The sequence below is a fragment of the Lemur catta genome, chromosome 6 (genome assembly GCF_020740605.2).
Source record: "Lemur catta isolate mLemCat1 chromosome 6, mLemCat1.pri, whole genome shotgun sequence".
NCBI lineage: Eukaryota > Metazoa > Chordata > Mammalia > Primates > Lemuridae > Lemur > Lemur catta.
In genome coordinates, this window is record NC_059133.1 from 96,247,571 (window position 1) to 96,264,915 (window position 17,345).

A 17,345-nucleotide genomic window follows, 5' to 3' on the forward strand; every position below is an offset into this window, starting at 1 on the left:
TGCCGCTGTGCTGCCCCCCAGTGTCGGCTGGGGGGGCCCTCCTCATCTCTGACAGGGGCTCTCGAATCACTCAGCCCAGCTCCCTGCGAAGGTCTGAACCCCTCCCTCCTCCACGTGGCTTGAATGCACCCAGTGGTGGGAGCTCACTGAAGCCACAGGCCACCTGTGGCCGTCCCTGGTGATTGAGAGGATTCCACCTCCTAAGGCTGCACGGAGCAATGAGCCCCTCGTCCCCCCAAACTTGTCTGCCCGGTGCTGCTCCCAGCAAGCTCTCCATGTGGGGCTTTCCTAACTCCTGGCTCCACCCTCCTTCCTGGCAGGTGTTAATACTACCTGCCAGCCCGGCCCGCCCCCAGGGCAGTGAGGTCCGTGGGCTCACCTTGTCCATGTAGACAAAGAAGAGGATGAGCAAGATCAGCTCTGCTAGGAGGATGATCAACAGGACAATGAAGAACTGGAAAGGAAGGGTCCAGGCGTGGATACGTGGCAGTGTGACACCGGGGGACAGGGTGCACACGGGAAGGGTGTCGGGGAAGCAGGGACAGCTGGTCCCTGGGCAGGGCTCCCTAGGTCTCAGGGGACACCTCCTCCTGAGGAAACCCAGACAGCTCCGGCTGGGGATAAAGCACACAACTAACCAGGGGGTGGGGAGACAACGATGGGCCGGGGTAAGGAATCCTGAGAAGAGGGGTGTGGTCAGGCACAGAACATTCTAGAAGCCATTTCCCTGGACTCCACTGGTTGGCTGATAATCCAGGCCTTGCCTGTCTCAGTGGTGCAAGTGCAGGGAGATCCGGAGTTCGGAGGGTGGGGGATGTGGGGGTCCAACTCACACTGAGGAGGAGGCACTTATTTTCCTTGATGGCCCCCAGACAGCCGAGGAAGCCTGTCACCATGACGATGGTGCCGATGGCGATGATGAGGTTGGCTGCAGACAGCGAGGGGAAGCTGGGGGAGAAGGTGGCAAAGTTGCCTTGGGACACGGAGAGCCAGATGCCCACGCCAAGCAGCCCACAGCCGCAGAGCTGGAGAGGAAGGAAAGCCCGTTAGACGGCCTCGCTCCCGCATTCGTCTCCACCCAACTCCAGGACACAAAACGCTGAGGACCAAGCTACCGGTCAGGCCTGGTCACAGACCCAGAGTGCATCAGCTGCATGATCCAGACAGATCTCTTGGCCTCCCTGTGCCTCAGTCTCCCCATCTGGCAAATGGGGTTGTACCAGCTCATGAACCTCACTCAGAGGGTCACTCTGAGGATCAAATTAAACAAGACAGAGGCTGAACCACGTAGCAAATACTGACAGTACTGGAGTGGCTGGGGTCACTCCACCCGACAGTGACGAGGCCCTGGTGCTCAGGAAGGAGGCCGGGGCCGGGGCACTGTGACCAGGGAAAGTGAGGACGGGCTTGTTGCTGGGGCGGGACAAGAACCTCAGGGTCTAGTTTCTTGGAGCCAGAACTTCCAGTGACCATGTCCTGTTGCCCTGACCAGAAGGGCCATTTGCCCAGTGTTCTCAGGGGCCTAAAGAACAAAGTTCCGACAAGTGGAGGAAGGAAAGCACTGGTCGGGCTGGCTGAGGGCTGGCCGGCACGCAGGACGCGAGTCCGCAGCGTCCACCCCACCGAGCCAGCTGCAGGCACGATCAGCCCGAAAGCCGAGAACCGGCTGCTCCACGGCACCCCTGGGGCCGCCGGCGCCACCAGCGTCACCTGGGGAAGCTTCTGTTTCATCAGCTGCAAGTCTCCACATCTGCCTTACTCCATGCTCGATATAGCTGACCCTCCCCAGCTCCCCCCGCCAGCTCAGAGTCTGAGGAGCCCATCAATCAGTCAACCGGTATGTACTGAGTACCTACAGCACGCAGCATGCTGCGCCAGGAAAGCTACAACCACCTGGAGACCTGCCTTCCAGGGGCCTCTGATCTGGCTGGATTGGGAGTAATAAAACGTAGCATCTACCACCCCAGGAAGCATACTCTGGTGCCAGGTAAATGCTGCAGGCCTTCAGCAGAGGCAACTGCTGGCTCAGTCAGAGAAGCGGGTTGGAAGGGGAAGCCCCTGAAACACAGGCGGCGGACGCAGAGTGTTCCAGGTGGCAGAGATGAGACGGTGAGGGCCTGGGAGCCACAGGCACAGGCTGGACGCTCGGCCCCAGCTTGTCGGGCTGTGTGACCCTGTAAACTCCTCGCACACAGAATGAGACTATCGCCACCTTGCTTCTGGGTTGCTGTGAGAATTTAAGTGAAATGAAGTGTGGGAAGTGGTGGCCAGTAGGGGCTCTGCTCGCTGAAAAGGCATTTCCTGAGCAGTCGCTACGTGCAGGGACCGTCCTGGCTGCTGTGACCCCGCGACCGAGTGGGCCCTGCCCCCACACTGCTGTGGCTCCAGGGGGGAAACACAGACGCATGGGGCTAAGACGAGGCAGCTGCGGTTAGGCAGAGTTGGTTACGGCAGGTCCTCTGGACGGCGAGGGGAGGGGACAGAGGCGTCCCTGGGGAGAGGGCATTTCCTTCGTTCATTCAGTCCACAAACCTGAAGTGAGCTGCCAGGGGTCCCGTGCAGGCCCTGCTCCAAGGGCTGGAGACAGCCGCGAACGGCCTCGCAAAGACCCTGGCTTCGTGAAGAGCGGATTCTCACAGGGGACACGGCCCTTACTTAAGCAAGCATGGTGGAATTGCAGGTGCTGATAGGTGCCACAAAGAAAAATCAGGATGTGTAGAAAATCAGAGAGTAACTGGGAGGGGGTGAGCAGGGAAGGCCTCTCGGCAAAGGCGGCACTTGAGCAGGGACACAAATAAGAGCCATGCAATACCTGGGGGAAGAATGTTCTGGAGAGAAGGAAGGGCCTGGCCAGCCAAGGAAGCACAGGCTGGCCGAGTGGGAGGTAACAGGAGGCAAGAGACTAAGTAGGCGGGGCCGCTGGGGCAGGTCACCTGGGACCTCGCAGGCAAAGAGCTTGTGCAGCGTCCGGGGTGTGACGGAAGGCCCGGAGGAGAGTGACCTGGTCTGATTTGCTGCTGCTCAGAAAAGACACTGTGGGTGAGGGGTGGCCAGGAGAGCCACCAGGGGCCACTGTGACTAGGCGAGAGGTGGCAGCTCATGCCAGGTGGTTATGGAGGCGCAGTGAGAAGTGGTCCGACTTGAGATGTATTTTGAAGACAACAGTGACAGGCCTTGCTGGTCTTGGAACAATGAGCAGGATTTTCATCAACTGGGAAACAGAAAGGTGGCCCAGACTGCGCATGAAAGAAGGGCGGGATGTTTCCACGTGTCACTAAACCAGAGATGGGTGGAGGAGCTGTAGGGGGATCAGAGTTAGGTAAGTCGAGGGGCTGCCTGGGTCCCCCGCACTGTGGAGGGGGGTCCTGCGGCTCCTGCACCCTGCAGCAGCCCCAGGTGGAACCAGGCCAGGGCCCCAAGGCAGGGGCACACTTGGACCCTGAGCTCCCAACCGCGGCACCACAGCGCCGGGCGTGGGGATCGCGGCCCACCACCGCCTCTGGCCACTAGGTGGCGCCCCCGGCTGCCTCAGAAGCTCTCGGTTCGCCAGTGACGCTAAAACGCTCCAACCCCACTCCGACTTTGCTCAGTCCGGTCGGTGTCTGCGCTGCCGTCTCAATTTCTCTTTCATTAATCATACCACAGAAAATTCATGATCTTTGCGTGAAGATTGATGGCTCTAAAAGCCAGACCCCGAAATGAATAAGCGGACACGCCGCCGTGCTTGTCCTCACTACAGGTGGCCGCCGCGCCCCCCCAGGCTGCAGACGCCCCCGCCCCCGCAGCTGGAGCCGTGCGGGACCCCCGACCCCAGAGCTAGACCCTCCCGGGCCGGGACGGGTTCTCGGAGTCCAGCTTTCTCCAGAAGCCATTTCTCCCGGGCAGCGGCTGGCGGGGTCCCCCTTTTCTCCCCTCTCCTGGGGGGGCCTGCCGCGCTGCCAGGGCCTGTCTGGGAAAAGCTCAACAGGTCAGAGACTCCCAGGAGCTGGTCAGGTCTGTTCCGGATGGTTCTCTCACTTCACATTCCACCCTGCTTGATCGGCAAGCTCCCCAAAGACCACGCTGGGAGCCTGCGTCCGCCACTCCTGTTCCCCGATCCGCCTCCCTCTCACTCCTGTCCGAGGTCCTTCCAAGCCCCAGTTAGACCTGCTGCCTACAGGCCAGGCGTCCCTTTCAGCAGCCTGTACCTCCCTCCCCAAGAGCCTTCCTCTCAAAGCCCTCATTCCCCCTCCCGCCCCCGGCAAGGCCGCAGCCGCACAACTCCAGGGTGTGGCGCACAAGTCCTGCGGAGTGGAGAGGCCCGGGCAGCACGATGCCCCCACTGCCACGCTCCCCTGTCCCCAGGGGCCTCCTGCTGGGACGCGCCCCTGCTCCCACCTTCAGATGCCCCGGCACTAGCAGAGCCTCCAGGCAAGAAGGAAACAGAGAGATCTGTCCTTAATTCTATAGGTAAGGAAACTAAGGGGCAGGCTGAGGTCCCAGTCACACTGCCAGGCGGGGACAAGAGCCTGGTTTACGGCTTTTGGTGCAGACCCCTTCTCTACCACCTACTCCCCGGGAGCCCTGGGAGCGCACACCGCGCCTCAGCCGACCGACAGGACAGGCGCCGAGACGAGCCGCCCTGGCCCTGGCCTCACACCTGGATCACGGCCCACAGCCCTGCCTGCCTCCGGCCTCTGCTTTTCAGCCCAGCCTGGATGGAGCGGCCTGACTCCTTTTTCTAGAACACCTCTTTCACCATGCTGCTCCCTCGTGTGACCTTAAGAGTCTTTGGCTCTCCAAGGCCAAATTTCCTTTAAAATGTGGGATTTGGACTAGGTCATTTCTCAGGTCCCTCCAGTGCGGTCTTAGCCACACCCGAGACATGCTGCTCCCATCCCCCAGACCAGCAGTTCTCGAGCAGGAGCGATTTTGCTCCCCACAGGACATCTGGCGTGTCTGGAGGCATTTTGGGTTGTCACAACTAAGGCGGGGTGTGCTACTGGCATGTGGTGGGTAGAGGCCCGAGATGCCACTAAAAACCCTACAGCCACAGGGAAGCCCCAAAACAAAGAGCTACCTGACCCCAAATGTCAACAGAGGTTGAAAAACCCAACCCCCAGCCCCATCCCCATGGCCGGCACCCACCCTCGGGCTGTCAGCTCCCTGAGAGCACAGCCACCGGAGCAAGAAGCTGGTGTGTTCCCTCCAGCGGTGGGGTAGGGCAGCCAAAGACGGTGCTGGCTCTGAAAGGGATGACACAACCCAAGAGGAAGAAAGTGCTGGGGAGACTCCAGCTGGGCAGCTGGGAGGGCCGGGCCAGGGCAGCTGCGAGGCTGAGGTCTGGGAGGTGGCAGTGGGCAGCAGAGAGAGCTGACAGCAGAAACAGGTTTGCCACACAGTCCCGCACAGGCAGGGGCAAGAAGACAGGAAGCTGACCGCTGAGGCCAGGGCAGGGAGGAGTAGGGCAGGGGACCCGCCCCACGTGGAGGATGCCCAGCCCAGGAAGCAGGCAAGGACGGCTGTGGCACAGCCAAAGCTCAGAGCCAGAGAGTTCAGCTGGTGGCATTCAGGAAAATTCCCTTCCAAAACCAGAGGGTTGTCTCAGCTGAGATGACCAAGCTATAAGGCAGAGAATCTGGGGCGAGGCAGGGTGACTCAGGGGATCAAGACCCAGCCAATGTTAGCACCAGCCCACCGAGGTCACCAGCCACCCCTGCTGTGGCCCAAGCCTGATGAGTGCCCTTCTCCAAGCAGGGCAGACCTAGGGACCATCCCGAGTACCCAGCCTCCTCTGCCCCCTGCCCACTCCCCCAGTAACTTCAATCCCAGGTTCTCAATAAATCCACATCCAAATTGGAGAAGATGAACTCCCATCCTTGCATTTGCCCATGGCCTCTATGAGGGCCAGGATTTGGGCCTGTTGTGTTCATGGTTAAATTCCCAGAGACTAGAACAGTGGCTCACCCTTGGCAATGCCTTTGAGTCCTCCTCCTGCAGGGCGATTCTGTCTGGGCCCTGCCTGACTCGGCAGGAGGAGAAGGTGCAGCCCCTCAGCACGAGACGGGCCGTCTCTGGGCCTTCCCCATCACCACGGGCTACCCACGCCGGCACGGCAGGTGGCCTGAGACCCAGCCAGGCCCTGGCCCTACTGTGAGCCTGTGCCCCAGACTCACTTCATTTATTAAGTCTGTGATGAGCCTAACAGCCCCGTGGCACTTGTCCACGTCTTTAGTTTGGAACATACTAACATGTAGTTTTAATATACCCTTCCGCCATGCGTCCTTGTGTATGTTTCGTGCAGGCATCCCATTTCTTGAGGTTGGGCCCACAGTTTCCCCTCCAAAGTACCCTACCTCTCGAGCGTCTATGCCCCACTTGCACACTGCTCAGAGCCCAGGCACAGCCACCACCCACATCCCCTCACAGCTGCCGACTGTCTCCCGCGGGCATGAGGGTGGCCCCTCCCTGGGTGCACACATCAGGGACCCCCCCTAGGCTGCTGTGCAGGGCTTGCTGCCCACCCTCACTAAAACATGAGCACTTCCAGACCCAGGTTCATGTCCGACCCATTCTTCTTCCACCGTAGGGCCCAGAGTATGCCTGGAATACTGTAATAGATTAATATTTCCTCGAGGAATGAACGAATAATGGGGATGGGGGAGACCCGAGCAAGCCACAGCCCAGGAACAGGACCAGATGCAGACATACAAGCCCACCTAAAAAAAAAGGCCCTGTGCACCCCATCTTCCCCACTCCTGGAACCCCCAGTGTCCCCAAGTTGCCCCCACCTCAGCCAACCTGGGCTCCTCATCACCTGCTGTAGGTCTCCGCTCCACCTGCCCCAGCCCCCGTCACAGCCCCTGACACCCCTGGCTATCCTGGCTATCCTAATCCCCGCTGCCTCGTGTGTCCCTGCAGAGCCAACAAGATACCCGGGCTCCTGGGGTTGGATGTCACTGGTGGCCCCCCAACCCAGCCCCTGGCCCCTGCCACCCTCACCCCCTCTTTGCTTGCAGGAGATTTCCAAATGCCAGGTCTCAGCACTCCTCTGAGCTTTCTGTGAGCCAAGGCCAGGCCCAGCATTTAATGGCATTTAATAAATTAGTTGATGTGGAGAATAAAAAAGAAAACCAAAATGGCTTTAATTTCACAGCCTGACATGCTGGCTGATAATGAACCTGCCTGGCCCTCGGAGAAGCCAGCCTGCCAAGAACTTCATCACGGGCAGCGGAGACAATACATCAGTGTCGGGAGTGCGGCCGCTGCTTTGTATTTCAGACGCCCCTTGCCTCCAAGGGGACCCTGAGGCTCATTCATCCTCGCAGCCACAAAGGGAGAGACAGGCGGGGCTGGGAGGAAGGGAGAGCCGGACAACGCCTCCAATTCTGCATGGAGGGAAATGCAGGGACAAAGTCACAGAGACATCTTGCCACAGTCACCCAGCAGGTAGGACCTCAGCTCGGTGGGACCACGGCGCGAGAGGCAGCCACATGGGGTCATCCAGAGTCTTCGTGTTCACCGTCCCACAACATACTCCACTCCCCTTTTTGCAAGACTCTAACTAGTTAAGAATTATTTCTTAGTAGCTCCAGAATCCACTTCCCTGTGGCTAACATGCAGCAGTCCCAGTTTTGCCCAAGAAGCCCAACAACAAGCAAGACAGGCCCCTAAGCATCTCACGACGTCCTTTCCCAAGTCTTCTCCTGGCCTATTAAAGGGCTTTTTGATCTTTCACCTCGGAGTCACCCTCTCCGGCTCATCTCTGTCTCAAACTGCAAGTCCGATGCCAGCTATGGTGGGACCAGTTCTCCCCTCCCACACTCCGAGCTCTGTACCCTTAGTAATCCAGCCTAAGCCCCCATCACTGTACTGAGCCACAGCACCATTTTGTCTCACAATGAGCTTGTGCATAATTCAAAGCCAAATGGCGTGATTCCTTGGTCATTCTTTTTTTGACCCCACACTTTCTCTCAAAGCCTCTAATATCTTCACAACTTCACTCTGCAGCCCAATATCACCAGCTTGCATAGGTGTCAGAGAGATCACACCCATATTTCTGAGCCTAATTTTCCTCCAAATAAACATTACATAAAGCATTTGCATACCTACAACCCAGTTACATTTTGATTATTCCAGAATGAGGTTATTCTCTGTATAAGTTGGTTCTAAGAGAGAAAGTCTACACACGGCCACCCTTCAGGGATGCTGTGTTTGGGAGCTGCACGCCTCTGGAGTTCATGAAGCTCTCTGTAACCCCTCCCCTAAGTCACAAAAACCCCTATCAACTGAGAGTGAGTCCTGTTCACAATACCTATACCTCCTGCAATCTGAAACCCCAAAAGTACAGCGGAGTGAAAGAGTCCCTGACGAAGGAGATCCCACCTGAGGCCCTGAGGACAGCCGCTTGCCACCCTGAGGAGGTTAAGGGCCTTGGCTGGGCGTAAGTGCTGGTCACCAGCAGTCCTGGCCTGCAGTGGCTGCACAAAGTCCCGATGCTCTCTGGTCCCTGGAGGGGGAGGGGTGCGGGCTTAGCTTTGCTGAAGCACCGTCCATCTGGCCTGGCCTCAGCATGGGGGCACCCGCCCTGCCTTGGGGCTCACTCCAACCAAGCCATCTGTGGGACTCCAGGGTGGCACAGCCGTTCGGCAGGGAGAGTCTGAGTCTGCCCCTGGGCTTCACAGACCAGGGCAGGGGTGAGAGATGGCCCAGTCCCCAAGACAGCTGATGCCTAGAGAGCAAGAGGCCAGGATGAGAAATGGGGAGGGACAGGGGTGGCCACCTCGTCCTGTGCTGACACAGCCCCTTTATAACTCGTTCCTCTGCCTGGGACAAAGGCTCGCAGACCCACGCAGCTCTCCTCCCGCACCTCCCCTGACAGCAGGCCCCAGGTCCACTTTCTCAGGTGCCAACAGCTTTCCACTCGCTCAAACTGACCACAGGGCCGTTCCCTCCGCAGGGAGCTAGGAAAGGAGGCAGAGGCAAGTCCAGAACCCCCGGGAACCCGACGTAGGGTTAGGGCTGCCAGGAGGAACAAAGCCTGAGGAACAGCCCCCACAAGGATCACGAAGTGACGTGTGGCCAGGATGCCAGGAGCAGCAGAAGACACAGAGCACCTGCCAGCCTCGTAAAGGGGGAGCGATCACTCCCCAGTCCATAAACATCGATTCCACAGCACCCACAGCCCTTCCTGGGCAGGCCGTGAATGCAGGTCAGCGTCAAGCATGTTGCGGGCCTGGGCAGGGGCCGGGGCTCCCCAGACAGGCGACGCACGGCACGTGCATGCAAGGGTGGGGGTGGGTCGGGGAGAGGGCGCCCAGGGAGCACTCGTGATGCAGTGCTCGCAAGCTCCTGCCAGCCCGCCCGGCTCCTGCTCACCACTGGCCGTGGAGGACGCGGCCCCGGGCCCTGGACACATCCCGCAAGCGCAGGACACAGCCATTTCCCATCCCTACTCGGGAGCGCACAGAGGACTCGGGCTGAAACACTGACAGGCACGAGGAAGCGCTGCCGGAGAGGGAGGCTGACAGCACCGTCACAGCCTCCACTGGAGGTCTCCGTCTCTGAGCCGGTGGAGGACTGCCCTCTGCTGGGAGCGGGGGGATGAGGGCTTTGGACGCGCCTTTTCCCCAGACTTTGGAACTTGGCAGCACTGGACGAGGAACAGCGTGGAGGCTCAGGCCAGCACACCCAGTGACAGCCTCGCCAGCACGCTGGGGCAGGAAGGGCACGCTGAGCCAGGCAGGGACGGGGGACAGACCCGTAGCTCTCGCCGCCCACCCTACAGGGCCAGGGCTTCCTGAGCTCCTGGGCCAGGGAGGAGCCGCAGGAGACAGCCTGGACCACAGCACGTGGCACCGCCTCAGCTCCCAGGGTCACTGCAGAGGGCGAGGGAAGGTGGCCAGCACTCGGAAGCGCTTGTCAGAGGGGTCTGGAGAGCATTTTCCAATCACCAGCATAGTTTTTCCTCCCTTCATTTTTGTGTGTCGGGGGAGAAAGGCATTTCTGACAGCATCAAAGCACACAGTAATACAGGAGCGGGGCTGCCACAGGGGCAGGCTGGGCTTAAGAAACCAGCCTTCCAGGACTGCACCGAAACTGGCAGCCACCCAGGCTTCCCCGAGAAGGCCAAGCGCGGCAGCCCAGACCTGGGGACTCAAGCCCAGGCGAGCCTCGAGGTGCTGTGCAGCTTGGGCAAGCCGCTTAACCTTTCTGAGATGTTTCCTAGACAAGAGATTGCGGGAGGAGACAAGCACCTCCCGGCCCTGGGAGACACGGCGGGGGGCGGGGGTGAGCAGGGTCAGGCCCGCTGAACACCCTGTGCTCTTCAGAATGGAAATGCCGTGCAAGGTATCGTGTTACTACTCAAACTCCTCGGGAAACGCAGGGGAACGGGACAAGGAAACCTTGAATTCACATTACATCTTTCTGGCAAAGAGCTCAGATTATCTGGGAGACTGTAACTCATCCTTCAGAATGGGGAAGGGAGGGGGCCGTTTCCCTGTTTGGGGGAAAGAGCTCCCGCGAGAGGTGAAGACACTTCAATACTGGGCACCTTCCATTCATCCAGGCTGCCTCGACTCTGCCCAGCACAGAACGGGGGCTCTTTCAGTAACATAACAAAGGCATCTTCTACAGCTCAAGTTCAGCAAATAACACTCATAATTACACGTACAGATATCAGGAAAGACTGTGGCTGACAGCCAGGTCCACCTCTGGCCCCAAGACAGCCACCCACACTTTTGCTATAACCCTTTGACGTGGCCAACACATGCTGTGCCTTCTCTCTCGGGATCCTGTGCCCACAGCCTGATTATTGATACTGCCAGGAGCCACGTCCACCCATGCCAGGATTCTGGCATCTCTGACATGGTTCATGGGGGACACAGGCCGGTTAAGTGCAGGTCTCTCTGCCAGAGATGGTCTCAGCCCCGACTGAAGTGACGACCTGAGATCCCTCCCTGCCCTGTGCCAGGGTCTGCCCGCCTTGGGGCTGAGAGTGTGGGCTGAGAGTCTCTCCGCAGACTAGCAGGACAGGATAACAAAAGCCCTGCCGGTGGTGACTGTGGTGGTGACAAGGGTGGCAAAGGCAGTACCGCCGACGACGAAGCCAGCGTGACTGAGCCCACGTTACACGCGGGCACTGTGTCCAGCCCTCTCTACGACCGCCACACAGGGCAGTTCCTATTCTTCTCCCCACTTTACAGATGGGAAACCTCAGGATCAGAGAGCTTGAGTATCTTGTCTAACTTCACGCATGGAGTTGGCAGAGCTAGGTTTTTAATCCAATTTGCTGTGACTCTAAATCTTGTGACTGTAACCTGTACACGCCTCCTACAGACCTAAAAGAAAAACCTCAAACTTCATCTTATTAAAGATTTCAACAACTTTCTAGCCCCACTCGAGTTGACAGAGGACGGAAGGGCAGGCCTGAGCGTGGGGCCACAGTCCGCCGTGGGGGCCTGGCGGGCGGGGAAGGCACGGGGCGGCCCAGCCGAGGTAGTCCACCTCTCCGCTGACCCTACCAGAGCTGTGAAAATTGCTGGCTATCCCACTCTGCAGAGCAAGCAAAACGGAACAAAATAACGTGGAGTCCATTGGACCTTTCTGCTCCTGTGTCTCCACAAAACAGAGCTTGGGGACCCCGTGCCATCTGTTTTCCAGAGAGCACTGTCCCATACACTGTGTCCACAAGTGGTCATAGAACCATTTGAGTTGTTATCCCATTTCACGGATGAGGATGTTGGAGCTCACTGGAGCCCAGTGCTTTTCTGCACGATGCCTGTAACTAACTGATGTGGAAAGCAGGGACATTAGGAACACCCTTACTTGACCCACAAGGGCAGAGACTTTCAGAGGAAGGCACAAAAACAACTCACAGCCTCCCCGCGTTGTGGAAGGGATGACAGGCAAAGCCCACTGGTCACCTGCTTGTCAGACCCTGCAGCGCGTGCCTCGCTGGTGCCCGCCCCAGGCCCAGCACTGTGCTGGCCTCTGCAGCACACAGACCATGGGAGAGGGTCCTGCCCCTGGGAACCACCAACACCAGGCTAGAAAAGAGCATCGGCCGGCGTTGGAGCGTGCGGGTCAGTCTCGCCGTGAGACCAGGCAGACTGGGTTCAAGTTCCCAGTTCCCTCATTTGCCAGGCGGCAGGACCTTGGAAAACGGCTTCTTCTCCAGCGCTTGGTTTTTAGATGGGGATCAGTGATGCCTACCACATAGAGTTGTAGTCGGGATTAAATGAGATTCGTGACAGTAAACCTCGTAGCGTGGCCTTGTGCACAGCTGTAAATGGCAACAGCCACCATTCCCCAGGTTTCGGGGGCCGGGCAGCTGTGAGTCTGCAGTCCGCGGTGGAAGAGAGGCAGAGAGGTCCTGCTGCTGTCCCCAGGCTGCTGCAGCCCCGCCCACAGGCCAGGTGGCCGCTCCAAGAGGGCGTCCCCGAGCCCCGTCCACCCGAGCGCTGCGGCGTCTGCCCAGACAGGCTGTACTCCCTCTGCTGTCCCGGTCCCCAGCCGCCGGTCTCCGGGAGGCGGCGTGCTTTCCCGATTCGCGGGTGTGCTTTCTTTTGGCAGAGAGCTCTGCCGTCTGTGCTCTGGACCGTAAAACAAGTTTTCATCAATAAATTAAGATAAGCGGAAAGCCAGCTCGAGAGGAGGCGGGCAGAGGCGGGCGGGAAGTCACTCTGTGACCCAGAAGGGGCCAAAGCGAATCCAAAGCAAGACTGGGTTCCCGCCCCACCCCTGGGCCCACGTGCCCCATTCCACCGACAGGGCTTCTCGGAGGGAGGGAGGCTCAGGAGGTCCCCGTGCTCCCTCTGGCCCCGTTACATCCTCCTGGCGCGTGAGCCCAGTGTCACAGCGACAGGTAAAGTCAGGCTCTCAGCAAAGCTCTGAGCCAAATAATGATCCCAATCGCTGTGTTAGACCAGCTAAATCACTCAGACACTTGCCCGCCCAATTACTAACACCATAAAACCTCCTCTGCAAATGAAAACATTGCTCTCACACAGCCTCCTCCCTCCTCGGCGTGCACCTCAGTTCCCCCAAGTGCACCTTCCCCGCCTCTGCCTCCAGACCCTGCTCGCAGCATCTCCCCTACCCAAGAAGCCTTCCGCTTCCCCTGCCCTGTTCTCAGTCCAACCCCGGCCCTTCAAGGCCCAGCCGACCCCACCTCCTCCTCCAGGCTGGTCACCGGGCTGCAGTGGCTCCCCAGCCTCAGCACACCCCGATCAGAGCCGACCTCTGCCGGGTGCCTGTCCCGCCCACAGATGGCTGCACCAGGGCAGGGGCCTCCCTCAGGCTTCTCTGTGCACCTCCCGAGGGCACAGGCTGGGCACAGAGAGGCCCTCGTTCATCAACACCCAGATACGGACTGCGTGAGCCCAAGGGAAGGAGGGAAGCGGGAACTCCAAAGCCGGGCAGCTTTCAGCTCAGTGACAGGAGCCCCTCCCCACCACATTCGATGGGGCTCAACCTCCGTCAGTCCCGACACTCGTAACCAGGCCAGAGCATGTGGCAGGAGCAGGGCCAGCTGTCTGTCCAACCACACACGGAGCCGTGCGCCTCTCCGCATATGTTAAAGAGCGGACAGACAGGTGAGCCTTTAGACAAAGCCACGTCACGAAGCCCAACAGAATAGCACGCTGGCCACGTGCTGCAACCCGGCCGGGTCAGCTGGGGCAAGTCAGTTCTCTCCCCTGAGCCCCGGTTTTCCCACCTAAAAAACACAAGCTTGAAAGTAACTCCCCAAAGCCAGTTCCAGCCCTAAGAGGCTACGATTTCACTTCCACGCAGTCCTCTCTCTAGCTAGGTGACACAGGCAGGTGTTAGCCTATTAGCCCATCTTCCGGGCAAGCAGGCGGAGGCTCCGAGCCAGGTGACTTGCCCGCAGAGCTGGGAAGCGGAGGCAGGGCCCGCCACCTCCCCAAGCGTGGCCCCGCTTCTCTCAGGGAAGGACGCAGGAAGGAAACGATGTCCACCAAGTACCACGAGAGCTGGGCCTGAGACGTGCTGTCATTTACCCTTCATCCCTTTGAGATGGCATCACAATCCAAACCCCTGATTAAGGAAACCGAGGCTCAGAGATATGACAGGTTCAAGGTCTCAACGGTCAAGTTCTGATGCCAACTCACCACCCTGTCTTGGGAACTGACCGTTTAAATACACACAGAGAGGGAGAAGATGGCAAAGTTTCAGGCCACGGTGACATTAAATCAAGACTGCTAATTATACCCCAACCTGGATATAAATCAGAATCGATCACTTCTGAATTCAGGCGCTTCCCATACCTGGAGTGAGCAGAGTCGTGCAAGGCCTTGGATCAAGCGTGGACCGGGGGAGGTGGGGGAGGGGGAGGCAGGTTGCGGCTCTATAGCAAGTCCCAACATGCCCTCCCCCGGCTCCTCGTACCCACATAAGGATAAGCACCCGCCCCAGACCTGGAGGGAGGAAATGATGCCGTTTTATAAAGGGCAAATAGTGCCAGGGGAGGGGAGATAACCTGTATGTTAAACTGCGAGCGGCAGGAGGAGCTGAGAGCAAAGTTCAATGAATGGAACAGAAACATATTGACAATAGCAAAAAGAAACAATTACTACGCATTTTCATATGAGATCCAAGGAATAAATTTGCTCTTGCTTTTGCTTATTCAACAGAAACAAAACAACAAAAAAAAAAAACCGAGTGAGCAGGAGCCGGAGAGAGATGCGGAGGGCACGGCAGAATGCAGACGCTTGCACTTTGTGGCTCAGCACTTCCCCTAAGCTCTCAAAAGAGTGTTTCTGGAGACACAGGCTGGCACGGGAGTCAGAGGAAACAACACTGCAAGTGGAGGGACTTAGGGTGCTGCCTTCAGGGCACCCACAAATAGACACCGTCAGACTACAGGGAAAGGCCGCTCCCACCCACCTGGCAGCTTTGCATCTCTGGAATTAGAAACTGCTTTAAACAAAAAAAAAAGGATTTTGCTTGGAGATGGAACCTTTAAGGTTCCTGGCACCAGCTGCTCAGGGGAGGTAGGGTCTGGCTTCAGTTCAGGAAAACTCCGACGTCTTTTGCAAAAACAAACCTCCAAGGTAATCCTACAGATTCTGCCCCTTCTACAGAAAGCGGGTCACTGAGGCCCAGAAAAGGTGATGTCCAGCCACAGCCACCCAGAAGGCCAGAGCAGCGCCAGGCCCACTCCTGGGGCAGGGTGCGCAATGCCACGTCAGGGGTTCTAGCAGTCATGCAAAGCACCGGGCAGCAGTCTGTGGGCAGGACACCGTGGAAGCTGGAAATACAGGACACGGGTCAGGCTCTTGCCACCAGCACCAGGTACACACACCTGGGAACACCTCAGGTCTTCCTTTCCCAGTTCTTCAAGAAGCTGATAATCACTTTCCCAAACAGGGTACCCACACTGCTGCTCAAGTCACAAAATGCCCAAAACCCCCCACTTGCACTGAAAGTCAGTAATCCCTTCCCACATATCACAGGCCCCCTCGACACTGTCTCCTGAATCAGGGTGTCTGTCCCAGTCTCCCGAAAATGTGCTTCTCTGCCCGGGTCCCCTACCTTGAGGATGTGTTTCTCTATCTTTTCTTCCATCTGGGGTCAAAGCTTGGATCTGGGGCAGTGGCTAAGAGCACAGGCCCTGGAGTCACACCTGGGTTCTGGATCCTCGCTCTACCCCTTACTATTAATAGATGTAACTTTGGGCAAGCTGACCTCGGTGACTCTGAATCTTCATCTGCAAATGAGAGTAATGATGCTATCTCCCAAACAATGTGTACAGTACTTTCCTTATGAGGTGGCTGTGAAGATTAAATTAGACAAAATTTCTAAAGCTCTTAGAACAAAACACAACCTAACATGGACTCAGCACTCACCAATGTTAACTACCATCATCATTATATTTACCCTCCACATCTCATCCAGCTCCAAATCCTGGGCCATATGCCACAAATCTCTGGCATCCATCTCTTTCTTCCTCTCCACTCCCACTGCCCGGTTTCTGGTCTCATCCCTTTGGGAACACCAGGAGATGTCCCTGTTGGTCACCCCACCTCCTCTCTGCTCCCTCCACAATCCAAACACTGCTCGGAGGACATCATGTCTCACCTTCAAGACCCCAGAGGGCTCCTACAGCCCACGGATGTGGCTTGAGCTCCTCAGCACAGCATTCGTTCAGGACCTTCTACAGGCTCACCTTTTCCACATTTGTTGCCCCTGCACCTACGATCCAGAGTGCTCAGCCCCACACAGCCTTTGGGCCTGCTGCCTCTCCTGTGGCCTTTCCCAGCCAGCAAGCCCCTCCTCCACCCTCCTCCACTCAGCATGGCCAACCATTTCCACCAGGGGTCTATGACCTCCACCCTCCCCGCCCCTCCACCTCTGGACTCTAGAAGCACATCTGATGCCTTCCTTGTAGCACCTACCACTTTCGCCCTACAGATATCCATTCCTTGTTGGATGTCCCCAAGTCAACTCCTTGAACACAGGCCTTGCTTATTTTGAATCTCCCACAGTGCCTCATGCAGAGGCGGCTCCCAAGATCTATTTTTCGAGTCAAACTATGCTTTCACAGAAGGCAAACTCTCAGCAGCATGGGACTATGATGCTTCAACTTCTCTGTGCGGCACCCAGCTGGTACCCCGGGGAAAAGGCCCCACTGATGCTGTCAAGGATGCCCCAATTCCATGATACCCAGTATATCCAAATTCTTCTCTGGCACAAAAATGTTATCATATCAAATGGGAGCAAATCCCTATTCCCACCCCAAGGCATGTGTCAACAGGGAGCACCAATGTGCTTCCTCTGTGTAACACACTCAGGCAGCCACGTTGCTTTCTTCCCACGGTCACTCATTAAGCACAGCAGCTGTGCCCAGCAGCAAGTGTTCGGAGGGAATGCCCCACCTGACCACCGTGGGGCAGAGCGGGCAGCCCTGTCTGAGCCCCAGCCCCGGGCATCCACTTGCTACCTGCCACTCTGGAAGCCTCACCGGCATCTCGCGCTTACTAGGTTCACAGCAGAAATCTTCATGCTCAAGCCACAGGGAACCAACCATCCTCAGTGACTCCTTCCCCTCCCTCACTCCATGTCACCCATCAGCAAGGCCAACACCCATCTCCAGTCTGTCCTCTTCTCCCCACTTCCACTGCTACCACCACCATTTCTTTTCTTTCTTTCTTTCTTTCTTTCTTTCTCTCTCTCTCTCTCTCTTTCTTTCTTTCTGTCTTTCTTTCTTTCTGTCTTTCCTTCCTTCCTTCCTTCCTTCCTTCCTCCCTCCCTTCCTCCCTCCCTCCCTTCCTTCCTTCCTTTCTTTCTTTCTTCTTTTTTTTTCTTTTGAGACAGGGTCTTGCTCTGTCACTGTAGTGCAG

At 57.7% G+C, this 17,345-nt stretch overlaps 1 protein-coding gene across 3 annotated transcripts in view; it reads right to left on the minus strand.

Moving 5' to 3' along the window:
- Positions 1–17,345, minus strand: part of TSPAN9 (tetraspanin 9) — a 198,057-nt gene that overhangs the window by 6,329 nt on the left and 174,383 nt on the right. For all 3 annotated transcript variants that reach the window (XM_045554574.1, XM_045554575.1, XM_045554573.1), the window contains 2 exons: positions 834–1,025; positions 380–454 (listed from right to left, as the gene is read on the minus strand). In XM_045554574.1, coding sequence (XP_045410530.1) covers positions 380–454; positions 834–1,025 — 267 coding nt within the window. The remainder of the gene's footprint in view (positions 1–379; positions 455–833; positions 1,026–17,345) is intronic.